This window comes from Lutra lutra, chromosome 8, assembly GCF_902655055.1.
Source record: "Lutra lutra chromosome 8, mLutLut1.2, whole genome shotgun sequence".
In the NCBI taxonomy this organism is placed as follows: Eukaryota; Metazoa; Chordata; class Mammalia; order Carnivora; family Mustelidae; genus Lutra; species Lutra lutra.
Window position 1 is genome coordinate 139,437,590 of NC_062285.1, and position 27,685 is coordinate 139,465,274.

The 27,685-nt window shown below is 46.0% G+C and overlaps 1 protein-coding gene across 6 annotated transcripts in view; it reads right to left on the reverse strand.

The window, feature by feature from the left end:
- Nucleotides 1-27,685, reverse strand: part of EFCAB6 (EF-hand calcium binding domain 6) — a 221,050-nt gene that overhangs the window by 189,631 nt on the left and 3,734 nt on the right. For 2 of the 6 annotated variants that reach the window (XM_047742931.1, XM_047742932.1), the window contains exons 3-5: nucleotides 24,372-24,478; nucleotides 13,293-13,441; nucleotides 5,484-5,695 (exon numbers count right to left, since the gene is read on the reverse strand). In XM_047742931.1, the coding sequence (XP_047598887.1) occupies nucleotides 5,484-5,695; nucleotides 13,293-13,441; nucleotides 24,372-24,442 (432 nt within the window). In that variant the 5' untranslated portion in view covers nucleotides 24,443-24,478. Of the gene's footprint in view, nucleotides 1-5,483; nucleotides 5,696-13,292; nucleotides 13,442-24,371; nucleotides 24,479-27,685 lie in introns of those variants that run through there. The other 4 variants (XM_047742933.1, XM_047742934.1, XM_047742936.1 and 1 more) reach the window with 3 other exon arrangements.

The following is a 27,685-nucleotide window of genomic DNA, read 5'->3' on the forward strand; positions in this document are numbered from 1 at the left end:
GGGGGGAAACAGGTGATGGGGATTAAGGGGAGCACCTGTGATGAGCAGCAGGTGTTGTGTGTCAGTGCTGAATCACTAAATTGCACACCTGGGACTAATACTACACTGTATGTTAACCAGTTGGAATTTAAAGATTTTATTTATTTATTTGACAGACAGAGATCACAAGTAGGCAGAGAGGCAGGCAGAGAGAGAGAGAGAGGAGGAAGCAGGCTCCCTGCAGAGCAGAGAGCCCGATGCGGGGCTTGATCCCAGGACCCTGGGATCATGACCTGAGCCGAAGGCAGAGGCTTTAACCCACTGAGCCACCCAGGCGCCCAGTTGGAATTTAAATAAAAACTCAGAGAGGATATTGCCTACCATAGGACACAGCAATTTCCACTCCTAGGTATGTACCTTAGAGAAATGAAAACCCCTGTCCACACCAAAACTTGTACATGAATTTTCACAGCAACATTATTCACAAAAGTCAAAAAGGAGAAACAACCCAGAGGCCCATCAACACCAAAGGTGTTGATAAAAAACACCAAAGGTGGTCTAGGCATGTAACGGAATGTGATTCAGCCATGAAAAGGAAGGAAGCACTGATTTATGCTACAACATAGATGAACTTCGAACACACGATGCTAAGTGAGAGAAGCCAGACCCAAAAGACTATGTATTGTATTATTCCATTATACGAAATGTCCAGAAGAGGCAGATCTATTGTGGCAGAAAGTCTATTAATGGTTATCAGGGACTAGGGGCACGGGAAATGGGAAGTGACTACTAACAAGTGTGGGGTTTCTTTTTAGGGGTGATGAAAATGTTCTGGAACTAGTGATGGTTGCCCAACCCAGAATGTATAAAAACCAGTAACTTTTAAATTTTGAAATGAATTTTATTATGTATAAATTATATCTTAATAAAATTTCTAATAAAAATGTAGCTACAGCAAAAAAAAGTGACATGTGAAATCATTAATATGTATTATTTGTGAAATTTTTAAAGTGAAGAAATGGGAAACTTTTTTTTTTAAAGGAGAAAAGCTCTTCCCCTTTATTTCCTCTTCCCTTCTTTCCTGTCCCCTAACAGATCCTAAAGTCTGACACGACAGAGGAAAACAGTGTCTGCCATGCTGGGGGGAGCCATGGGAGTCCAGAGTGGGATGGGACCAAAGTCGGGTGAAGATAGCAACCACATGGCCGGGTAGAGTGCTGGGGATGGGAGATGATCACATACCAGGGAGACAGATCAAATAAGTAAATATATTAAGAATAATAGAAGCCAAGTTTCTCATTGTCTGAACAGATAATTACAAATATGTAAAGCAAGAAAATTGGAAAGAACCTTGAGGTACAGGATTAGAACTGGCAGTACTGGTGTGAACTCACAGTTTTCAATACATGGAGAAGCTGCTAAAGAAATAAATGTAGACACAAATGTACATTTATATTGGGGTGGGGACATATCCCCTGGAACTCTGCTCAATGAGAGAGGCTTGGAGTGCCATCCCAATGGCAATGGGCAGTCCCAGTGCCTAGATTCTGGACTCTGAATATCTTTCCACTGAAAGGAACCAGAGCTTTCTGGAGAAATGGCTGGTTTCAGGACCAAAGCAGGGAAAGAACAGATGAGTTTGGAATATCTTATATCAGAAAGCAAGGAAGTACTCCAAGAATGATGGGGGCATGTCAAAAGTACACGTAAACCAGCTTGAAGGGGCTCCTACTGGCCACATTAGAGACAATTTAAAAGTCAAAATACATAATTAACACAACGGAGCATAACCACTTAATCAAATAGGTAATCTTGAGTCCCTGAAAACATAAAAATAACAAACGAATAAACTAAAAGTCTGGTAAGGAATGGGATATTTACATAGTTGCAAATTTTCTCCACAAGATGCTTATTAAATACAAAGTGGATAAACAGTGCCTTACCGTGAGAAAGCTTGACAGATCCCACCTTAATCAAGTGGTCAAAGCCAACATGAGCGTTCATGGGACAAACTACGATTGTGTGCAACCCAAAGTGTTGCCATGATAAGAACACAGCATTTCTGTGATCCTCCTGCCCAAGATGCAAGCCTGGACCCAGTCATCCGATAAACATCAGAAACCATCGGATAAACTCAAGAGAGGACATGCTACCCTCTGCAATCTTCAGAGTGGTAAGGTCAGGAGAGCTAAGGAAAGGCTGAGAACTGTTCTAGACTAAAGGGCACTTGGAGTTCATGTTCTGACCTGGATCATCACAAGACATGCATGGAACGACTGGCAAAACCGGGTTGGGTCCCAGGGCTGAGATGGTAGCAGTGAGTTCGTATTAACATCCATGTTTTAATGGTCAGGCTGTTTAGTCATGTAGAACGCCATCCTTGTCTGAGGGACACATACGCTGAGATATTTGGCGTGATGGAGCCACTTTACTCCCAAATGTTCAGGAAAAAATTTGTTCTTCCCACCAAACTTCCAACTTCTCTGTAACTTTGTGGCTGCTTTTTAAAAATGATCAGCCGAAGAAGCTGTGGTAGAGACAGCTCATAACAGACCATTTCTACAGAAAACAACTCTAAATTCTGGTAAATACAAAATAATAATAACTATCTAAAGGCCCTGGAGAGTGAACAAAAACAGGAAGACTTTGGAGAAATTCAAAACACAGAAGAAGGGATGAGTATGGAGGGAGTTTCCTGTTCTTCATGGCTTTGAGCCTGAGAGGAAGCCACAGTCACTCACCAGCACAGAGCAGCTAAAACCCCAAAAGAAGACCCATTGTCTCTCTGGCCTAAAGAACTGGTACGCAGAACCCAAAGCAAGCATAGTCACTAAGGATGTGAGTGAAATCTCCAATCAGAGAGACAGAGAAGGAGACCCACTTTCTGGGTATAAATTCTGTCTGAGTTTCCAGCAGATGCCCAAAGCAGGTGTATACGGTTAGAATAAAAAAAGACCCACCTAGAGACAAAAGAGCCAATGAGAGGCAAGCAACTGCTCACCACAGGCGAGGCAGGGTTTGCAGGTTAATTCGTGCCGAAGCAGAAGCATCAACAGTCTTCAGAGGAATGTAACGGAATCTAGTCTCCACAGTACCAAATTCGTAATGATTAGCCCTGTACCGTCTAACACGCAGCCACAGTCACATGTGGCTGTCAAGCCCTTAAAGTGTGGCGAGGGCAAATAATGAACTGGATTTTTCTTTGGTTGCTGTTAATTAATTTACATTTTTAAATTAATCCAGCAATTGGAAAGTTTTAAGTATGTTTGGAACAACTCGGTATGTCAATCTAGCATTTTAATTATATATTTTATGAAATCTAAATAGACATCAAGTATTTCCACTGTAAGCCAAAGTCGACTGTAAAGTATGCATCTGGTTTTGAAGACTTAGTACACAGAAAAGAACACAAGATAACTTATTGTCAATTTTTAATAGTGGTAACACGTTGAAATAGGGTAATAGTTTGGCTATATCGGTTAAATAAAAATATTATTCAAATTAATTCTTTTTAATTTTTTTCATGTGGCTACTGGAAAATTTTAAGTTATAAATGTGAGTCACATAACATTTCTTTTCTTCTCTTTTCTTTTTAGATTTTAAGTAATCTTGACACCCAACATGGGGCTCAAACTCACAGCCCCGAGATCAAGTGTCACACGCTCTGCTGACTTTCCAAGCCAAGTGCCCCTCGTGTTGTATTTCCACTAGACAGCACTGGTCTGGGATATAATTCAAATATACTCAAATATGAGGAACTAGAAAAATGTGACTCTTGCCTGCTAAGAGGAAAAAAAAAATCAACGCAACCCAACCCTGAGACAACCCAGATATTAGAATTATCATTCAAGGACTTTAAAGCAGCTATTTTAACAATGCTTAATGAGTTAAAAAGAAATATGCTCAAAATTGAAGAAAAAACAGGAAATGTGAGCAGATGAATAGAAATTATAAAATAGAACCAAATGGGAATTCTAGAACTGAAAAATACTACATCTAATATTAAATATTCACTGAATGAGCTTAATGGCAGAACAGAGATGCAAAGAAGGAATCACTGAAATTGAAGACAGATCAATAGATATTATCCAATCTGAAAAACAGAAATAAAAGATTGAAAAAATGACCAGAGCCTCAGGGGCCTAACGACAATATCAGAATGTCTCAGGGAGGATGAAATAAAATAAATATATAAAAATAATGGCTACAAATCTCAAATTCAGTAAAAAAGCAAATTAAAGGAAGAGAAATCCTTGAACCAACACCATGGTATGCTCAAGAAAAAACAACAAACAGATCTACAAATATTTCTTTCTTAAATCAGTGAAAGGAAGGAGAGCGCCAGTCCCTGAGGTTGATCGGAATTCAGGAATACCTGAAATTCCCTGGGCTGTTCGTTTTCCTGACGCGTACAGCTGTGTTGGAAAAGTAAGGATACTGGGTTGGGTTGAGGCAGTCACCAAATTCTAGAAGGAAACAGACTTTTAAATACTATGAAATGCCAGACGGATTAAGAAGTAATGAATGAGTAAAAATATGTTGATTTCTGTGTGTGAGTGCATGCGTGTGTGTGATGTGTGTGTGTATACGAGTGTGTGCCCCCTACAGCTTCTAGGACAGAGGCCAAACTCTCTGAGATGGGCCTTTTCAAGATTGGCCCCTCTATCCACCTGACACCTATCCCCTCGCTTTACGTACAAACTACCCAGTTCCCTGAACAAACATGCCACGCTGATGCAGGCATTCAAGTGTTACTTGCACTATTACTCTCTCTGCCTTTAATGCCCTTCCGTTCTTCTTTCATCTGGCTAATACCCACCCCTCGGTCAAAACTCGACTAAAGACACCCCTTCATCCCCCAAAGCCTTCCTGGACCACCACCTCATTTTTAGATAGCTCCCCATTGGCTAACACCCACGCTTACCAACACTTTCAAACATGTCTCACTGGACCAGGATGCCCTCAGGGTCAGGCCCACGTCTGTATACTCTGCATTGAGTCCAGCATACAGTAGGTGCTCAATAACCACTGGCTACAAATGCCAAAATACTAAGTTCCAAAATAGAAGCCGACCAACTACTTTTATATGGAAGCCTTAAAAATGAAAGCAAGCAGCCATACCAGTACTGCACACAAAATAGGACCCACACTTACGCTGATCATCCCACATCTGCCAGAATTTCACTGAATTGTGAAAAATAAATAAAACTTTATCTGCTCACTTGGAACTGCCAAGGGGGAAAGCCAGAACGGATTTCACACTCCAGTAACTGACTCCAACTTGTCCGTAGCTGGGTTTTTTTTAGTGGAAGGAAGAGCAGAGAGAGAGACAATCTCAAGCAGGCTCCCTGCTGAGCATGGAGCCCGATCGGGGGCGGGGGGGGCTGGATCCCACGATCCTGAGATCATGACCTGAGCTGAAATCAAGAGTCGGATGCTTAACCGACTGAGCCCCCCAGGCGCCCCCATAGCTGGGTTATTCTAAGTCACTGTGCGTACTGTACCTGAGCCAGGACATCCTGAAACTGCTCTCTCGTGAGAGGCATCAGGAAGGTTGTGATAATTCTTCTCAGTTCATTCTTTGACACCGTCATGTTGTGACTGGTGTCGAGCAGCTCAAAGGCTTTTTTCAACTCATCTCCTTTATCGGTGATTTTTTGAAACAAAATCCGTTTAACATCTAAGAAGGACAGTATTGGGTTTGCAATAGCTGTGGCTATGAGAGAGACAGAGATGTGTGTTAGACGTGCTGAAGGCAAAGATCCCAAAAATCACTTCGCTGCGGATTAGATACAACAAATTCCAAAACACTCTTTCTTCTACGTACTTCGCTTGATGCGTCTAAGCATTGCACGACTTGTGATGGGAAGTCTGCAGTCATTTTTTACCTCTGAAATCTGGTCCATGGAAAATGAGAGTAATGATGGTAAAAAGGAAAAATAGAGCAAAGATAATCCTCCCTACACAGGACATGTGTCATGACGAGCAAAGAACATGGATTTTGGAATAAAATTCAGTTATGAACAATATCATTTCAAATAAATCTTTAAAATATCATATTCACTTTCTATCCCCTTGCCAATTTCTGAGGGGAAGACATGTAATTCTTCATCTAGATCATTTCCCTTTCTAAGACAAGGAAGAGATGAGAATGGCTAGCCCCTGACAGGTAACAGGAGAATGTTAAAAGGCACCAAGTAAGCTTCCAGAGGTTCTGCACCTCCTGGGAGGAAACGCAGCTGAGTGGGGCCACGGTGCTGTAGGTCCCAGGGGTCCCCATGTCACCAGAGGAAAGCTGATACACCTCAGCCTCCCTCCCTCTGTCTAAGACGAAAGAGCCATAGAAACAAGGAAACAAAATAACTACAAACCAACTCACAGTAAGGACCAGTTTCATAGGCAGGGAGATGTGATTACTCCCTTTTGATATTTTATAACCTACCAGAGAAAGAGGAGGCTAAAAATACAGGTAGTTTGGTAAATCTCTTCTATTTATGAGTTTGCAAAGGCTTGGTGACCACAGTTTATTTAGTAGCTCTGTCTTACGTAGTAAATTCTGGATGTGTATTAAATGTCTTCAACAGTTTCATCTTTTATAAACTCATTCACAAGCAGGAGCTAGGGAAGGATGATTGCAATTACTTCCTCTCAAATGAGAATTTCTCACCTAGGTATTGAACCTTTCAGGCATAAGCTGTCACCAATGTCTGTCTTCCCTGATGCTCTCCGAGCTCCCCCAGGTGCCGGGGATGCCTTTTGCTCACAAGGCCCATTGCATCCCCCGGGAGGGGCGCATATGACCAGAACACACTAGAGAAAAGACAGTGGCTGGTCTGGGGTGACAGACTGAAGGTCTCAGGAAAAGCTGCCTAGAAGGAAGAGGTGCTACTTCACCTAGAACTTGGGTATTCCCGAGAGTGAGAGGGGTTGGAAGTGGGCGTGCTGGGGAAGACAGCCAGTCGAGGCAAAGCGGGGGAGGGAGATGCAGAGGAGGCATCATCTTTAGCGATGAGATAGAGAAAGTCAGCAGGAGCCATATCCCCGGTGCTCCTACCTAGCTTTGCGCTCTGGCCATGGGACATCAAGGTGGGACTTCCATCAAGAGAATGACATCACCTAATTTTCATTCTTAAACTGCACTCTGATAGGACATGTAGGAGGGACAGAATGGGAAGGGCAGTGATGGTATGGAGACGTGAACTACAGCCTGCTCAGGTAAGTCTTAATGGATGTCTACACTACCATGGTGGGCATGGAGGGTAAAGTGGGGGTGAATAAAAGAGAAGTTGAAATAGACCAGGTAGAGTCCAGAGAACCTCCTGATTTGACATGCAGGGTGAGGTAGTGGAAGAAGATAAACCTCCTGTATGTGGTGTGAGCGGCTGGGTGGGTGGTGACACCCTTTGCTGAGAAAGGGAAGGCTGCAGGCCACGGCGGATGGCATTTTCCAAGATGACTGCCACAAGATCCCGAACACGGGCTTTTCCTACAATGCCAGCCTAACGCTCCTCCCATCTAAATGTGGGGCATATAGTCCTTCCCCTTGAATCTGGGTGGGCCTGTAGCTAGGGCAGAATGATCCTATGTGACCAAGATGAGGTCACAAAAGGCGCCACAGCTTGTGCCTCGTCCTTAAGAGATACTTAAGAGATCTTAAGATCTTAAGAGATCTCCATGCCTTGAGGAAGTCAAGAAGTCATGCAGAGAAGCCACAGGTAGGTGTTCTGGCCAACACCCCAGCTGAGGTCCCAGCCCACAGAGGGATCCAGCCTTCCGATGACTCCAGCCCCAGGGGTCGTTACCTGCTGCCTTCGCACCTCCCCCATGGAACCACCTAGAACACAGACAAGCTGTCCCTGGGACCTGCTCGCATTGCAGATCTGGGAGCAAAACACACGATTCCAGGCCTCTGTGTGTGGAGGAGTTCATATACAGCAATTAATAGCAGGAACGGGAAAGAAACAAGTTTGTGGGAAAGTTAATGAATTCAGGTTGCGATCTCTAAGTGGGGCTGTCCGTGTGAAAGGTGAATGTATAAATCTAGAGATCAGAAGTGGGGGGCACTGGAGGGGCAGGTGTGGAAACCAGCCATGTGGAAGCCATGGGGGACACTCGCCACACTGGAAAAGAAGGGAGCCCCATGAAACACTGACTTTGAAGAACGCAGAATTCATTCATTCAAAAAACATTTACTGAGCCTCCATTTTATTTCAGCCACTGCCGTAGGCCCCGAAGGACTCTACAGTGAACGAGAAGGTGGGATCCGCCACTGTAAAGCTCAGAATCTGCAGGGGGAGGAAAGACAAGAAACAGATAACAAGTGAGTAAAGGTAGTGGTAGCTATTATAGGACAGTAAGAACGGGGTAGAGAGAGGCGGGAGCTGTTTCTGGAGGAGAAGTCAGGGACGTCCTCTCGAGGTGTTTGATGGGCTGAACCAGAGTGATAAAATGAGCCAGCCGGACGGGAAGCTGGAGGGGACACAGCAACGAGTAAAGGGTCCCTGAGCAGGAATGAGCTTGATGTACCCAGGAGAGCAAAATGCCAGGGTGGACAGAGCACGCGTGTGTCACGTGAGATGGAGGGCAGAAATTGCTGCGATCGGGACAGGTGATGCTTCCACGCTTGCACACGGACTGGGGTTGTTTCCACGTGCAACAGGAAGGCTCTGGAGAGTTGAAGCATGGCAGTGATCTCCTCTAACATATACTGTGTTCACAAATCACTCTAGCTGCTAATTAGAGAGTAGATTCTAGAGGCGCAAGAAATGAGAACAGAGGCCCAGAGACAAGGCAATTCCAAGGGTCCAAGAAGACTTGACTGTGGCCTAAATCAGGTGGTAGCCCTGGGTGTGAGGTGTTGGGGGGCAGACAGATTAGGTAGTCTAGACCCAAAGCAGACGAGGTTTTGCTGACTGGCTGGCTCAGCAGGGCGAGGCAGGAGGAAACCAAGGCTAACTGGGGGCTAGGCGGAAGAATTACGTAGATGATGGTGCCATTTACTGAGAACACCAGGAATCAAGAGATCTGGTTGGCCAGCCCATGTCTAAGACGTCCAGCAGATGGGGCATCCAAGCAGAGAGGTCTGCTAGGCCACTGGATCTGATCTGATCTGATCTGATCTGGAGCTCAGGAGGCAAGTCTGAATGGGGCTCTCATTTTGGTTACCCGTGGTACATAGGGATGTGGAACCAGCAGCTCACCTGGGAGAGGGCAGATGCGGGGGAGAGGACTAAGCACACGGCTCGGGGAGAGAAGAGACTGACATCTCCCACAAGATTCCCAGGGGTCCTGCCATGCTCCCCTCTCCATTTCTGACTGTCGCTGGGCTCTCAGAAGCTGCTGATTCATAGGGAGGAGCCGCCAGATTCCACATGGGCTGGGGAACAAGATTTCTCCCTCTGCTGACCCAGCCCAGAGCTGTTCCTCCTGCTCCCAGGGTCGTGGGTGAGGGGCTGGGCGCTCCTGTCAAGTCCACCTGGAAATCTGTTTTCAGACTCCTCATGTGTATTTTTAGTTGCTTTCCAAGAAGCCCCATCTTTGCAATCAATAACTCTAATTTAAATGTAGCAGAAATATTGTTTGACACTCGTCGACATTTGAGGGAAAAACTTTTTCTTTCACGTGCCTAATGCACCTTCCCAGATTTTTTAAAATGAAAGCAGTAACCGAACTTGCATAACCCGCTGGTGGGAGTAGAAACTGATAAAATCTTCCTGGAGGGCAATTTAACAAAATTGTCTACATCCGTTTAGAATATACAAAGTCACAACAGACTGTCACTCTCATCCTCAGGATGAGAACAGGTCGGATGAGCTAAACTATATAGTTTTCAAACCCACGGAGAGAACTGAGGGGTGCAAAGAACCTAAATTCCAGAGAGGACAAGGCGTTCCTCAGAGAGGAAGGACCCAGGACGCTTTTATCCTTGCAGAGTCAGAGGAACTAAAGCAAATCCATTCCGGACTGGGGGGAGGAAAAAAGAACATGCTGTTTAGTGACCACAGGTGAACAGGTGTGATGGGTTCGCAGGCCGGGGGCCTCAATCACAGAGCGAGTCGGTGGCCGCCCTCTCGGGCCTTCCTGTGGGGGTACAAGAGGCATACCAGAGCTGGGGGCGAGGCACAGAGCTGTGTGATGTGGCCCCAGGAGGGCAGGCCTGTACGGGAGTGTAAGCTGTTCACCAAAGGCTAAGGATGCGCAGAGGGGAGGATGGAGCCAAGGCCCTCTAAGGACCCTGGGCGTTCCCAGAGCACACCTCAGCGGCCCACTGCAGCCTCGGGGTAAGGCAGCAGGGCAGAGACAGGCCTCTGGAGGACAAAGAGAACCCCCCAGAGACCCTCCAAAACCAGCAGGGGGGCTGTAAGTCCTGAAATCTCAGCCGGGCTCAGATGTCAAGACCTGTTGAAGAGAAGTATTGGAAACCAGGGGCAACAGCAACCACGTCTGGACACGGCTCGGTCCGAGACGAGCCTGCGCCTGGCCAGCTCACAGGAAGCCCGAGAGAAGAGGTGCTCCCTTTCCTGACTGGACCAGTCACTTCTCTTTCCACTGGGCTTCACACTAATGTCTGCTTTCCGCCTTTTTTAAAATTGTAAGGCAAATGAAATGAGAAAAGGTGACCTAATCAACAGCAGAAAACAGAAGATCGGGAGAGAGAACAGATGGAGAAATGATCAGGTATTTAAGGCAGGAACAGTAAACACGTTCAAGAGATTACAGGAAAACTTGACAACATGCAGCGTGTAGGGGGGATTTCAGCAGAGAAAAGGAAACTGTTTTTGAAAGCCCACGGCAAGGCTAGAAATTAAAAATACAGTATCAGAAGCAAAAAGCTCATCTGATCTGCTTAACGGCAGACTGCACGTGATAGGAGAAAAGCCCGGTGAATGGAAAGTCAGATCAACCGAAATTCTTCACATTTGAACATAAAGCAAAAAACATTTTAGGGGCACCTGGGTGGCTCAGTGGGTTAAGCCTCTGCCTTCGGCTCAGGTCATGATCTCAGGGTCCTGGGATCGAGCCCCACATCGGGCTCTCTGCTTGGCAAGGAGCCTGCTTCCCACCTCTCTCTCTGCCTGCCTCTCTGCCTACTTGTGATCTCTCTGTCTCTGTCAAATAAATAAAATATTAAAAGAAAAAAAGATTTTAGAAGGAAACAGGGGGTCTCATATCTGTGGTTCATTCACCCCATGAGCCATGCTTACTTAATACGTGAGTTACACAAATACGTCACCTCCACGTACACATGCGTGTATGAGAGAAAGACCCGCCGAACGCTTCCCACTGACCACCTCTGGGGGGACAAATGGTGCTAGGAGACTTTTAATTTAAACAAGAAAAAATAATTCGGTATTGAGAATTACCATCAGTAAGAATAGAAAGCAAATGACAAAAGGGAAAAACAAACGCTGACGGCACGTGAAGGCAGATGACGGATTAGTATCTTCCCTACAGAGTGAGCACCTATGAAGCCCCGGAAAGACCCACTGCAGGTGAACGGGCAAAGGATATCAGTGAGGCCGTTCACAAAAGCAGACGGAAAGCTGACACACCAGAGGGCCATGGCTACCCTGAATGTCAAAGAAAGGCACATGGAATCACAACGGAATGTTGTCTTTGCATATCAAATGGACAAGATGTAACTGAGAATATTCTTAGAGACAAACACGTTCCAATGTTCCCCTGGGGATGCCCAGGCACAAACTTCTAATAGGCAGTGCGGGGGAGCTCCTCGAGAGCCTCAGTGGCGACAGTTCTGACCCAGCAATCCCACTTCACCCCAGACTTCTCTGTAGGTACAAAAGGGAAACTGAGATGTGTCCGAAGTCCAGTGTACACACAGACCTGCGGAATGGTGTTGGAAGCTGCTAGCCGGCCCCCACTGTCCATTCCCCCCTCCTCCTGTAGAACCAGAGACCCTGAAATCTGGGGAGACAGTCCGGCATCCCAACGTCTGTATTTCTAGGCTCTCCGGTAGATGTCTGTGACCGCGTGATTCAAGCCTTGCCCGGTGAGGAAGCACGGTGTCCAGTACGGACTTGACTGTAATGCCTGCCCCCATCACAGGGCGGAATTCAGTGTATCCTCGCCTGTGTCCCCTTTGAGGCCTCCTGGCACTGCAGGGTGTACGCCCACCATGTTCGCTTCATGTGATAAACACACAGCTAAAGTTCTTTATCCCCCCTCTAGACTGTGAGCGCCTCCAGGGCAGGCCCTCTACTGGACCCATTTCTTTATCCTCAGTACCTGTGACAGTCCTTGTCACATACTGGGGCTCAGAAGATGTTCAGGAAAGAAGGAAGGGGGGGATGAAATGACATACAATTCAGGGAAATTATTATCTTAAATTTTAGCGCTTTAAAATGGAGATATGCAAATGAGTTTAAAACTTACATCCACACCAAAGCCTGTACAAAAATGCTTATTGAGGTTTCATTCATGGTTGCCAAAACGTGAGAGCAACCAAAACTCTCTATCAGAAGAGATAAGCGACCTGTGGTAATCCATATACGAGAATATCACTCAGAGATTAAAAAGTAGACAATCACACCACGAGAAGACAGGCAGGAGCCTTAACTGCACACTGCTAAGGGAAAGAAGCCCATCTAAAAAGGCTACATACTACATGACTCTAGCTCTAGGACCTTCTGGAAGGGCAAACTATGGAGACAGTAAGAAGACAAGTGGTTGCCCAGACTAGGGGCAGGGAGGGATAGATAGGTGGAACGCAGGGGATTTTTAGGGCAGTGAAATGATTCTGTGTGATACTGTAATGCTGGAAATGTGTCCTTAAATGTTTATCAGAACGCAGAGAAAGTACAACACCAAGAACAGACTCTACCGTGGACGGCAGACTTGCGTTAATGACAATGGACAGATACTGGCTCATCCGCGGTGAGAATGACACCTCACCAATAATGCAAGATGTTGACAATGAGGGACACTGGGGGTGGGGAGTGAGGGGTGTACAGGAACTCTCTGTTCCTCGGCTCCATCTCTCTGTAACCCTAAAACTGCTCAAAAAAAAATTGTCTACTAATTAAGAAAAACTAAGTGAGGAGGTCTAGTAGACAGCACAGTACTATGTCCACGGGTTTTGGAATCGTGCTGTCTGGGCTCAAATCCTGACCCTGCCTCTTCAAAACTATGTAACTTTTGGGCAAGTTGTTTGATCACCCTCTGTCTCAGTTTCCCCATCAAGAACATAGGGACAATACCAGAATCTACTTCGTAGCTCTATCGCCTGTGGTTAAATGAGAGGCGAAGCTTTCGTACAGAGCCTACTGTTGGTGGATTTTCTTCATGATACTCACCCGAAGAGAAAGGTCTAAGCATATTTTGGAAACTGTTCCTTGAATACACTCTACATGGTGAAGAGTGAGGTCTTAAATTCATGAACTTCTGTGTGTAAGGATACGAAATATGCCAATCTGGTACATTCGCCATTTTGTGCATTAAATCCCTGTGACATAAAAGAGAACAGATTACATTATCTTCAAGCGCACATTAGGAAGGTGGCCGACCTCCTATCTATTCCCTTTCTGAAAGGACAGCCAGAGGCTCTCAAAGTGCTAGTCATGATCTTCTTGCCAATGTTCCAAAAACTCTTCTGAAAATAAACACAAAATCATGATTTTATACCCGTTTTTAGCAGATCCAATAGTTTTCAAAGATGGGAAAATAAGGAAGTTCTCAGATAAGAAAATTCATCAGCATTTTGACTACCACTGACTCATTTCTTTGGTGGGCAGTGAGGGTGGAAAGTTTGGATTCTCCATGCTCTCACTGCATATCCATCACTGAGCAGCAGACAACAGCACCAAAAATGGTGCAGTAAGAACCTCTGGAAATCCTCTCCTCCATGAAAGTAGTAAGAGAACAGGCAAAAATGATCAGAACCAACTTTCTCAGAACTCTGGAAATTAACCAAAGGGTTGCAATAATCTAGGGAGCCCTTAGTCAAGAAATATGGCAGAATCTCAGTACGCACACCAAGTTCTGTGGCATTTCAACTCCCCTGTCCCCCCTGCCTCGGCCCCCAAATCAGTAGTGGCCTTGAAACCAAAAGCCTGCAATTCCAGTGAAAACCCAGCAGCCTGCCCGTTACTGGAAAGGGCAGAATGGGGCTGGAGCTCCTTCAAGCCCCATTACCAGAAACTGTCAAAAGGCATTTGTTGGGGGCGCCTGGGTGGCTCAGTGGGTTAAGCCGCTGCCTTCGGCTCAGGTCATGATCCCAGGTCCTGGGTTTGAGCCCCACATCGGGCTTTCTGCTCAGCAGGGAGCCTGCTTCCTCCTCTCTCTCTGCCTGCCTCTCTGCTTACTTGTGATTTCTCTCTGTCAAATAAATAAATAAAATCTTTTAAAAAAAAAAAAGGCATTTGTTGAAAAAAAATCAGACATGACTATTGTCTAAACTTCTAGCTGCCTGGGGCACGTGGGTGGCTCAGTCGGTTGAGCCTCTGCCTTCAGCTCAGGTCATGGTCCCAGGGTCCTGGGATTGAGCCCCAAATCAGGCTCCCTGCTCAGAGGGAAGCCTGCTTCTCCCTCTCCCACTCTCCCTGCTTGGGTTCCCTCCCTCGCTGGGTCTCTATCAAATAAATGAATCTTAAAAAAAAAAAAAACAAAAAACCTTCTAGCTGCCTGAGACACAAGATAATAGATGGAGCAAATAACAGACTAACCAAAAACCTTAAAGGGCAATCTGGGGAATGAGATGTCCACAGGGGCTCTGAGAAGCTCCCGCATATTCTTTGGAATCTAGAAAGCCACTAACATGCAGAGGGCAGTGAGCATGCTCAGGAAGAACTGAGCAGCCCTACAGTCTCACCTATGGCTGACCTTGAGGCTCTGCACAAGCAGGAAGTGAAGCCAAAGGAAGGGTTGTAAACTGCCTGGCAGAGGACTGAAGAAAGTGCCAGCACACACCAAGAGCCCCTTAGCAAAGCCTGGAAGACTACCGTTTACAGCCATTTAAGGAAATCCCTGTCCAGCCATGAGCTGACCACTCAATTAACCAGTCAGACACTTCAGTGGTTGTCCACCATAAAATATACAGACTTTACAAAGTTAGTTTAGAAAAGTCAGTAAACAAAACCCAAAACATGAAAAGTGGAAAGAATAGGATTTCAAAAATTACCACGTTATTTAAAGTGTCTAGTTTCCAACAAAAAATTTCTGAGACATGCAAAAAAAAAAAAAAAAAGAAAGAAAGAAAGAGTGAAAGAAAGAAAGGCCCATACATTCTTATCTTTAGGAACCATAAAAGCAAGAAAAGAGTGGGGTGAAATATTTAAAGTATAAAAAGAAAAAAACCCCACCAACCTAAAATTCTATATCCAGCAAAATTTTCCTTCAAAAGTTAAAGACAAATAAATACTTCCTTAGACAAACAAAAACTGAGGAAATGTGACACCAGCAGGCCTGTTTTTTAAAAAAATTTAAATTCTTCAGAAAGAAGGAAGAACTGGGGCACCTGGGTGGCTCAGTGGGTTAAGCCTCTGCCTTCTGCTCAGGTTATGATCTTAGGGTGCTGGGATCGAGCCCCGGATTGGGCTCTCTGCTCAGCGGGGAGCCTGCTTCCCCCTCTCTCTCTGCCTGCCTCTCTGCCTGCTTGTGAACTCTCTCTCTATATCAAATAAATAAATAAAATAAAATCTTTAAAAAAAAAGAAAGAAGGAAGAATAAGTCAGAAATGCAAATTTACATAAAGAAAAGTATTAGAGAAAAAATAAATGAAGGTAACATAAACACATGCACACCTGCTAACAGAGACCCAATCTACATGAAGCAAAACCCAATAAAACTGAAAGGAGAAACAAACACTTGAGCAATAACATCTGAAGATGTCAAAGCCCACTCTTAAAAGTGGATAGAACAACTATTCAGATCAACAAGGAAACAGAGGACCTGAACAACACCATAAACCAATTAGACTTAACCAGCACCCACCCAGCAATGGTAGAATATACAATCTTCTCAAGTGCACATGGACCATTCTTTAGGATAAATCATATGTTAAGACATAAAATAAGTCCTGATTAAATTTTAAAATATTGAAATAATCAAACTATGTTCTCTAACCACACTAGAATGAAATTAGAAATCCATCACAGAAAGAAATTGAGTAATTCACAAACATATTGAAATTAAATAGCATACTCTTAACTAACCCAGAGGATCAAAGAGGGGGAAATCACAACTGAAATTAGCAAATACTTATGGGTGGATGGAAACAAAGGCACACATGCCAAAAATTAGGGGATGTAGTGCCTAGAGGGGAATTTATAGCTGTAAATGCCTATAGTGTTTTTAAAAGGAAGAAAACCTCAAAGTAATAACTTAATCTTCTTCCCTAAGAAACTAGGAAAATAAGAGTAAACTAATCCCATCTAAACAGAGTAAAGGAAATAATAAAGATCAGAGCAGAAATAAATGAAATTGAGAAAACCAACAAAATGAAAAGGTAGTTCTTTGAAAAGATCGGCAAACTGATACATTTTTACCTAGACTCTCCAAGAAAAAAGTGAGAAAGACTCAATGTACGAAAATCAATAATGAAAGAAAGAATATTACTACTGATCTCACAAAACAAAAGGGATAAGGGAATACTATGAACAATTACATGCCCACAAACCAGCTAATCTACACCAACTAGAAAAATTCTTAGAAAGCTACAAGCTACTGAAACTGACTGAAAAAGAAACAGAAAATCTGAGTAGACCTAAACCAAGTAAAAAGATTAAACTAGAAATCAAAAACTTTCACAAAAAAAGCCCAGGACTGGATGGGCTCACTGGTTAAGTTCTACCAAACATTTAAAGAAGAATAAGTAAAACCAACCAATCCTTCACAAACTCTTCCAAAAAAGAGTAAGAGGGAACACTTCCCAGCACATTCTATGAGGCCAGGATTACCAAATCCAGACAGAGACATCAGAAAAAAGAAAGCTAAAGACCAATATTCCTTAGGAATATAGGAAAAATCTTCAACAGAATACTTGCGAACGGAATCCAACAACATGTAAAAAAAAAATTAGATGTCATGGCCAGGTAAGATTATCCCAGGAACTCAAGGGTGGTTGAACATATAAAAACCAATCACTATAATATACCACATTAAGACAATCAAGAGAAAACATGACCATCTCGATAGATGCAGAACAAGCACTTCACAAAACCTTATACTGTTTCATGATAAACACACTCAATAATCTAGGAATAGGAGGGAACTTCCTTGACCCAACAAAGGGCACCAGTGAAAAATCAACAGTCAGTATCACACGGAATGGTAGAAGAACAAAAGCAGCAAGCTTTCCCCCTGAAATGAGGGGGAACAAGGATGCCTGTTCTCACCACTTCATTCGACATTGTACTGAAGGTTCTAGCTGAGCAATTAGGTAAGAAAAGGAAATAAAAGGTATCCAGCTCTAGCTCTACAAGGAAGTTTTAGAGAAGAGAAGAATTTTCTCCTAGTAGACTTCAGGGTTAAGTGTAAGTGCATAATTATTTAATATTCAAAAAGAGATGGACGTGCATGGCACTATATCAGTATAAAGAATCAAACTAGGCAATAGCTCTAAAGCCCTAGATTTTAAGAATTTAAGTTTACAGAGTTAAAGAAATGAATCAGAATTTTTCTTTAATGTGTAAGAAATACACACTGGCTGGTGCTCTGGTCTACCTCTCTTTGGGCAGTCCCTGATTGCCTGGCATGGTATTGGTCTAGACCTGTCTCATTTGCACAGGTCTCTGTGGGCAGGGACCATACCAGGGCTGAAGCCATGTGAGTCGGACATCAGAGTCCCACATACATCTTCCTTCAACTAGATTATAGAGTCGAATAGATTATAGAGTCAAAATACATTTACTGAGCTTCCTTCTAGAAGTCTGGGGGTCAATGAACAAAACTGGCAAAAAGATGGACCTTATGGGCCTTATATTCTAGTACTGGAGGACAAACAGTAATTAAGTAAATGACACACGTCAACAAGTACCGTGAAGATAAATGGAGCCAGGAAGAGAACAGATGACACTGAGCACAGATCAGAGACCAGGAAGGGAAAAATGTCATTAAGAGGACAAAGAAGCAAGAGGAAGCCAGACGGAGGACCCGAGTGGGCTCCTGTGACAATGAGTCTCTCTCCAAGGGTGATATGTGAAGCCACTGGAGGGTTACACGCGGAGAAGAGTTACGTGCAGGGTTATGATCTGCCTTCGCATTTGAAGGGTTCCTCTGGCTGTATGTCAAGAATAGACTTAAAGGGGCAGGGAAGGAAAAAGGGGACCAAATGCACCGAAATTACGCATGCAGGAAAAGATGGCGGCCTGGACCAAGATGGTTTCGGTGAAAGTGTTGGAAAAGTCAGACTGTCAATATGTTCTGAAGTCAGGGTCAGTTGGATTTTCTTATAGGTCTGATCTGGCACGCAGGAGAAAGGCTGGAAGAAGTAGTCATTAACTAGATGGGAGAGACCCAAGCAGGACAGGTGTGGAGGGGAAGATCAAGGATTCCATTCTGCACGTGTTAAGTTGGAGACATCTGTTAGATCTCCCGGGGGGATACTGAATAAGCAGTTGGGTATAGAAGCCTTTGCTCCAGGGAAGAGACCGGGGCTGAAGATACAAGCGTGGGGACGGTTCGCATACAATGGATATAAGGCACGATGGGGTCAGCCCCCTGAGAAAGCAGGTGTAAAAAGACAAAACATGCCAGAGCCGAGCTTTGGGGGTACTCCAACCTTCAGAGTCCAGGGAGATAAGGAAGAACTAGCAAAAAACGAAAAAGAGCAGCCAGTGAGAACAGAGCAAATCAGGAGATGGGAGTGTCCTGGAAACCGAGTGAGGAACAGGTTTCAAGAGGGGGAGATGGTGTGTGTCAAACGCCACAGTGATCAGCAGGGAAGATAAGGACCAAGAATCACTCTGGATTAAGCCCCATGGGTGGTACCTACAACCTCAAGACACGCCATACTGGGGGAACTGGGCAGTTGTGGGGGAGCCTAAGTGAGTCACAGGTAAACTCAGAGGGAAAGAAGCCCTGCTGTAAAGCAGAGAAACTATGTGGTGCCTGGGGTGGGTGGGAGGGTCAAGGAAGAATGTCTTTAAATCAGGACAATGGGGACTCCTGAGTGGATACTCCCAGTAGCGATTCTCTGTAGGCAAAAAATAATAAAGCAGGACGGAAAGGAGAAGTTGCCAGTTCCATTGGTTCACCAGTGGAGACAGGATCTCATCTCCTGGATCAGCCTTTTTTAGGAGCACAGTCGGTCCATGGCTCATGACAAAGAAGGCAGAGGACACAGACATGGTGACAAGCAGGTAGGGTAGGGTGTTCCCTGGGGCTCATGTCTGTTTTCCTCCATGAAACAGGATGTCGGGCCATCAGCAGCAAGTGAGGACAGGAGAGGCGTCCAGGATTCAGGAGAGAGGACTAAGTGAGAAATCATCTAGAAGAGAAGGCCAGGGGAACGTGGGAGGAGGAGGGTGACCACCAGGGAGCTGTAAGAGCGCATCTGAGCTCCATGGGCAGGAACTCAAGAGCCAGGCCCCGGAGAGGCAGAGCCTTGGATGTAACTGGGGGCAGGGTTTTGGAAAAGTGAGTGGGATCCAGGAAGGGGTGAGCGTGTGCCTGAAGAAGGGACAGCACGTGCACATCTTGCTCAGAATGGAGCCCCGCAGGTGATGGGAAGTCCCAGTATCACCGGACGGGCCGGAGCAAGAGACGAGACCAGAAACTCAGGCTCATGAAGAATTTCAAGAACGAAAAAAATGACATTAAATCAATGAGCCCTTACTGGGGACTAACTCAGAGCCAGCAAATATGCTTCAGATTTAGGAAAACCCAGCACCGAAGCCTCTTCAGGGCCAAGCACGTACTGGGCTTCCCATGGTGCCAGTGAGACCAGAGCCAGGTCCGGGAGGAGAGCTCATCCCACAGGTCAAGTTCATCCAGTCGCCATGACCAAGGTCTTCCTGCTGCTTTTGACACAACCCCTAACAAGTGCCTTGCAGGACGTGGCGTGGCTCTGGCTCCCCGAGCTGCAGGGCTGGTGAGGAACGCTCATCTCCCCGCCTCACCCCTGCTCTGCAAGCCCGCGGGGATGTCCCGCTTTAACTGCATTCCTGGTTGCAGTGATTGCTGATGCAAATAACCACTTGCTTTATTTTATCCATAAATTCCCTTCCTAATAACAATAAGGCATGCCAGGGCTTTGGCCTCGTGCCTTATTACACCACCTGAGGAGTGAGATAATCACCCAGAAATGTACTGCCTGTTGTGCATTTTATTACTTGAATACAAAGCGGTTCAATTCAAGAAACACTTAGTTGAAGACAGCATGAAAAAAAAAATAATCATATGAAAAGTAATTCTTCCTAATGCTACTGAGCACACTGCAGGGAATAATCCTCTTCCAGCAGGAGAAAGGTCTGGATGACCTGGTGGGTCTTCCCCAGTTCTACTTTCTACCAATTGCAGGATCATAAAAGCCAGTGAGACTTCACTCACAATGGGAATATTCCAGACAGCCAGACCCAGGTAGGTCTGACAACATGAACAGACCTCAACAGTCATGGGACTGACATCTTTCCAAGCAACTATCCTCCGGCGGTCCGCTCATTCTTCGGCAAACTCGGCAGGCCACGTGCAGGCGCAGGTGGAGGGAAGGAAGGAGAAGTATGAACCCCCCGACCTCCGGCAGCTCACCGTCTTAACTCGGACTTTTCGGAAAATGCCACGTTTTTCAGGCACAGGTAAAGATATCCCCACTGCATGGACAATGACTCTGAGGTAGCAGGTAGGAATGCAGTGACCTCCTGTCCTCGAGTGGCTGAGAACCTGAATTAAATCACTCTGTCTCCGGGGTTCGGGAATTTTCCCAAGAGATGCTGTCCTCAGGTCACCTTGAGGGGGGAAAAGCTAGTCCATCTGTAGATTCCTCATGAAGAAATAACATAGGGTTTTTAAATTATCACTGATTTTTTATTTTGAAATGTATTTCCTTTGCACCTTTAAAAAATTAGTTTTAAAAGGCGGTTGAAGCAGACACACAGATACGTATGTAGCTTTAAAGAGTGGTTCTCAAAATGTGGTCCCTTGGGGCGCCTGGGTGGCTCAGTGGGTTAAAGCCTCTGCCTTCGCCTCAGGTCATGATTCCAGGGTCCTGGGATCGAGCCCCACATCGGGCTCTCTGCTCAGCAGGGAGCCTGCTTCCCCCTCTCTCTCTACCTGCCTCTCTGCCTACTTGTGATCGCTGTCAAATAAACAAATAAAATCTTAAAAAAAAAAAAAATGTGGTCCCTTAACCAGCAGTATCAGCATCCCCTAGAACCTTTCCAGAAATGCATTTTCTCAGGTCCCACCCAGCCCAGCCAGTCAGAAACTCTGGGAGTGGCGGCCGGGCCATTTGTGCCTTTACAGGCTGAGGCCAGTGCTTAGGTGACCCTGAAGTTGATGTATGAGTCTGCAGATTTAGAAGGAGGCTCTGTAAAGTCTGCTCAATATCAAAATGAAGTAAAAGATCACAAATGTTACACTGAAGCGATTCTAGTAGATTCGCCTAGCTATAACTGAGCAGCTATCTTGCCGACCCTCCGTTAACCATCAAACTTGTAGTGACCTTTCAGGTCAGATACCAATATCCATATTTTTAGAGGTGGGGAAATTAAACTGGAGAGAAAAGAAAAGAAAAGAGATAAATAAAGAGCCAAAGTCACTCATGAAGCCCAGACTTGAGCTCTGCTGATTTTAATGCTAGGCTTTTTGCCCAGTTGTGCCAGGGGTGTGTGTGTGTGCGAGCACGTGCCCGCGCGTGTGCGTGCATGTGCGTGCGTGTGTGTACTTGCACAGGTGCATGAGTGACTTGTGTGTCTTCTCACAAAAGCAAATATATGAGAACAATGAAGTTTGCATATATTGATAGAATAATAAGAAAACCCTGTCAGTATTCTAGAAGGGACACCTTGCGTTTGCCAGTCTAACAATTCTGCAACCTACTCAAAAGAACACGTAGAAAATCAAAAGCAAATCATCTCCACAATAATCTAATCATATGTTAGGGTTCCGGGGCTTGTGCCGCCTCCCTACCTCAGCCTCATACTCCCCCAATATTCTAGACTCTGCTGGCAGCCCCTCGTCTACTGTTCTAAACATAGGGATTATAAGAATGCAAGCTGATTTAGAAATATATTCCAAATGATAGGGTATCGTAAAAAACAATTTAGCCAGTCAACTGAATTCAATTTAGCAGAAAAATCTGTGGTTAAAAAGTGACCTGCCTCTAGGGCCCGCAGCCCCATGAGTCTGAGCCACAGACTTCCTCCACCAAGGGTCCCCGCTACTCACGCTGTCCCCACATCCCCACACAGGCTCTCACCTTCCTCCCGGACCTCACTTTAACCAGTACCTTCTCCTGCAGCATAAATTCCAAGCCTAAGTCCCCCAACACACGCACATTACAAGACAAACCCACACACACTCAGAAATCAAATTCGAAATTTAACACAAACCTCTCAACATTAATATGCTTTAACGGAGTAGTATAAATAATGATTATAAATATATTGAAACAGAAAAACGTGTTTAGGACAATGTTAAGAGAAAAACTCTGTGGGGTAGACACTACGAACACAGTAATAAAGAAATGTGTTTTCACATGTGAACAGGGTCCACAGCATGGGAGGAAAATAGCTATATGGCGTGGGGGAGGCAGCGATCTCTTTTATTTTAAATGCTCTTCGATAAATGTCTCGTGGCATGTTGGAAAGAACATGCCTAAGGGGCCCCCAGGCAGCCATGGCCTAGCTCAGCTCCTGCTTCCTCACATTCCACTCTTGGCCTCTTACGTCCCAGGGGCCTCTCTCCCCAGCGAACTCCTGTCACGCACAGACCTGGGTATGACCGTCACCTCCTCAGAGAGGTCTCCCCGGTCACCCTGTCTGTGTGCTCCTCTGCGGCCTCTCATCACAGCTGGTCCTTTCCTGGAACCGCTCTCCCCACAGCTGGAAGCCACAGTCAAGTGTGGGAAATGACAACACGGACTGCGGGCTCCATGACATAAAATGGGGCTTTTACGCCTCTGACCCCCCAGCCCCAGAGACCTGGAATATAACTGGAAGTATTTCTCAAATTAATGCATGAAGGATGTTCATAGCCCTGTCACACAACAGCATTCTCCTCCCAACACACACACTCACACGCACACGTACACACGCACACACGTCCCTCTACTTCTGGACCCGTTTAGGGTCATCTTCCTCTTTCCTGCCTCCCAGGGCCTAAGTTTCAGCGTCACCCCTGATTCCTCACTCTCAGCGCCCCTCCCCCCCCAGAACAGGTGACCACGGCCTGAAAGCTCTCAATCGACACCCAAGGCCCTTGTAATTGACTTCCTTGTCTTCCCATGAGATGATTAACGTCACAATACCAGGAGCCACATCTGATCACGGTGGTCCAAAAAATAAGGAAGGTCAAGTTTAACTGAACTGAGTGTTGTGGTTTTGTGATAACTTCTCTCAGTGGGAGCACAGATCCTGGAGGAAAAGCTTACACCATTTTGTTCATAATGTGCTTTCTCAATCCTGGACACAAACACCTAATGTCAGGAAGTGTCGCAGAAATTCGCTCTTACCTAATGACCATTCTCAGACTCACCCCCACGCCTAACACGACGGCGGACACGGCAACAGGCGACAAACAAGTTGTGTCAGAAGAACTGACCGCACGTTGGCTGTCAGACAGCTGTTCCCATCTCAGAAACTGTTTCCCTGGCAGCCTTTTAAAATGTACGAGCTGGAAACCATTACGCGCTCTCTCCTCCAGCTCCTGTGAGCAGACAAGGAGCGTTTAACACATCCTATTTATAGTGTAGACGCCGAGCAAGTCCTAGGATGCTGGCAAGGGAAAGTCGCGATGCTTTCCCCTCCGGAGTTCAGCGAAAGTTTTGACGCTGCTGCCACCTATCGGGGGAACGGAGCATATGCGGCCAGCGACGAACCCAGCTTGCAGAGGTGTGGGGGGGTGCAGGGAAGCCGGCTCCCTGGTTTTTCCCATGTCCCCAGACTTGCTGAGTATCTGTCATCACGTTGAGCCCCGAATTAAGGACATTCAGCTTTAAGATGTATACGCTGATGCTTGTGAATACGATAAATGTGTAAGTTCCTAGACCATTTTGGCCCCCAAATCAGCATTTAGTATGCACCTTCTGCATGAATGACACAAACCAGACAGGCGATCCCAGGATCATGATCAGCCTGTAAAGCACTTTCTCTCCAGGGAGGTCGGACACCCAGCTCTGTAGGGCGCACTCGCCCCCGTGCGGCCCCACCAGTGGACACCGTACACTCCCTTTGGTCCCGCTGGTGGACACCGGCACTCAGGAGACAGAGGCAGCTCACCTGGCCTTGGTGCTGCAGGATTTTGTGCTGTTGACTGTGGCTTCATGCGTTTTGGTGCTACTTCGTTTCATTTCCTTCAAAATTAACTACTTCTGAATTTGTGGATTCTGAAAAATAAGAGAGCAATGCGTGAGCACAGATTGGCAGGCAGATTTCCTTATGTACCTTAGCAGGCTGCAGGAACGGAGCCCGCGGGTCTGCAGAATAATCAACGGATTTTGCAAGCTCCTGGAGAATTGTGTCAAATGCCCGAGGCAGGGGTGCCCGGAGGCTCAGTGAAGCGGCTGCCTTCAGCTCAGGTCAGGATCTCAGGGTCCTGGGATCGAGCCCCACATCGGGCTCCCTACCGAGCAGGGAAGATAGAGAAGATGGTTCTCTCTCTCCCTCCGCTGCTCCCCCTGCGAGTGCTCTCTCTGTCAAATAAATAAAATCTTAAAACAAAACCTCAGGCAGGTCCTCTATGTGAATTCATACTAAATTGTAGGTTTCCCAGGGGAGTGATCTTACGTCAGCACAGGATGACTACCACTCATCTGCCCATATCTAGATCTCACACACACACACACACACACACAATCACACATGTAACCCTACTATGGTCCCCTCTAGTCTCCTCACATCAGCCAGAATAATTACTTTAAAATACTGATGTCCTCATGTTACTTCCTTGCTTTAAAAACTCCAACTGCTTCCTATTGCCCTGAGAATTAAAACCAAAGTCATTAATGGTTATCGCGAGCCTGTGCAAGACACCGTGCCCGCTCTTCCTGCTGTCTTCCTCTCCTAGTTCCCTGAGCCTCAGCCACAGTGACCCTTGGCTGTCCCTCTGATGGGGCCTTCCTACACGGAAGCTCTGTTTCTGAGTGCAGTAGCCCCCCCCAACACCTTGCCCCCAGACCACTCATCCTTCTCTCGGGTCTGCCTAATGCACTCCTCCCTGCAAAGATCACTGGTTCTCATCAGAACCACCAGAGCGCTTGTTAGGAACAGACCGCTGGGCTCCAGCTCCAGATCCCAATCCTAGATCTAGATCGTGGGGATGGCGGGGACCTGGGAACACGCCTCGCTGGAAAGTCCCCAGGGGATGCTGCTGCTGTCACCCAAAACCAATGCCGCAGATGTCAGTACGAGTGACACTTCCGCAGGGAGCCTTCCTCGGTGCCCCCGCACTGGACCATGTCCCTATTACACACTTCCACAACGACCTCTGCTCTCCTTCGTAGCCCTTGGCCTAGTTTGGAATGACTTACCTATCCGCATGAGTATTCAGTTAATGCGTGTCTCTGTAAAGAGGGCCGTAAAGCAAGGGCCAAGTTAATTCACATCATCTGTATACTCCGGATCCTGGGCCAGGAACTAGCGGTCAAGGGTGCTTAAACTCACTGAGTGAACCAATGAAATTGCTTCCACTCCTGAACCTTGGTAAGTCAAGGCAGAAATCTCTGCCTTTGACTCTGGCCTCCAGCTCTCTTTCTGAGCAGCTGGCAAGGGCTGTCGATTTACTTGTAAAACACTCTTCGATCTATCATTCCCTGCCCCTCCCCACCACTAACATCACGGCTGCATTCGCCCTCACTCGTGTGGGTTACAGGAATAGCCCTGCACATGTCTTCCAGGTCCCCCCTTCTCCCTCTAACCCATCCTCCCCGTTGCTATGATCTATCCTTCTCATGCACACATATAGATGTGTTATTCCCTGGCTTAAAAACATGCCATGCAGAACTATACATGTGTTAGAATCTCCCAGAACGATGTGCCGAGAAGAAAATGAGCGCATGTCCAACGAGTGAGACCTGAATCCAGTCCGTGGTTTAGTCCCTAGTGCTGTCCTGATTCCGATCGTTGTGCTACGGTTATTCTGTATGATGTTATCGGGGCGGGGGGGGGGAGAGTAGGGGGAAGACTGGGGGCACAGAGGAACTTTCTGTACTGATTCTGCAACATTTTTAGGAGTTGAAATTTATTTAAGCTTAAAAGAGAAAAAAAAAAAATGCAAGACTTCTCCAGAGCACCCAGACTGAAGTGAAACCCCTGATTGTGGGGGAAAAGATCCTTCATTCCCATCATGAGTAACCTGGCCCTAAGTGACCGCCAGGTACCAGCGCTCCATGTAACCTATATTTTCACACAGACCTCCGCAGAGGCCCTGTCCTTCCCCACCTGAGCTCAGGTTCATGCTTTTGCCACAATTTCTTTCCACCCCTCCTGCCTGCCCACTGCAGCTCACCTTTCAAGATGGAGGGCGCAGTCCCTCCTCCTTTCTTCCTATCTTCTTTAACTGAAACTACTTGAGCTTTTACAGAGAATCTGGTCTCATGGTTTTGTTTTGCCGGGTGTTTTATTTAATAAAGAAAAGGACAAAAAGGTCTAAGGTACTGTAACTCCATTCCTTTGCTAGCCCTACTACTCTGTGCACTCTGATTCTCTGCTTCCAGAATTTTCTGTTGGCCGTTTATCCATAGCCCCTGCTGGTTGGTGAGCCCTCCAGTGGAGGAATGGGCTGATCTCACCGCTTCACACTCAACACACTGAGCTTTGTTCTCTATGGACCACAGCAGACAACACCTAGTACAGTGAGGGCAAGAAGGCTGGGCTAATCTTACCCTTGATTCCAGAAGCTAAGTAGTGCCCCGGGCATGAGCACAGCACTCTGACGTGTAGGTCATCTCTGGCTTCACGCCACCCACAGTTTAGGCTCTCCAAATAAAGAGAACTCTGAGACACTCATCAATGACTTCAGAGGCATCTGGCTGGCTCTGGGGGTGGAGCGTGTGCCTCTTGATCTCGGGGTTGTAGGTTCGAGCCCCACCTTGGGTGTGAGATTACCTCAAAATAAAACCTTAACCAAAAAATTACTTCAGAACTTGGTGAGGTAGAAATTAAGAAGGCTCATAAAACCAATGCCCCCCACCAAATGCACCAAGTCACAGACCCCATCACATACACTTCTTAGCCACAGGCAACCAAAATCAGAGGGCTATTTCCCTGCTACATTTGTTTATTTGCCAGAGAAGTATTAATGTCCAGTTTTTAACAGATGCTATTTATAACAGAATCATAACAAAAGTGCCATCCATCTGCCTTGGCATCCAGAGAAAACATAATTCAACACGAGAGTAAGAAATGTGTGCGGCCAAACAGAAATGGCATCAGAAGCAAAAATTGTTGGAACTGGTATCACGGGGTGGGGGTGGGGGGAGAGATTGTCACTTGGAAAAAGTGGCAAGCAACAAAAAGATTTTGGCAGTTACATCCGAATACTTGAGAAAAATCTTTCTCCTTGTCTAATCTGGTATCATATGGATGTTTTACCA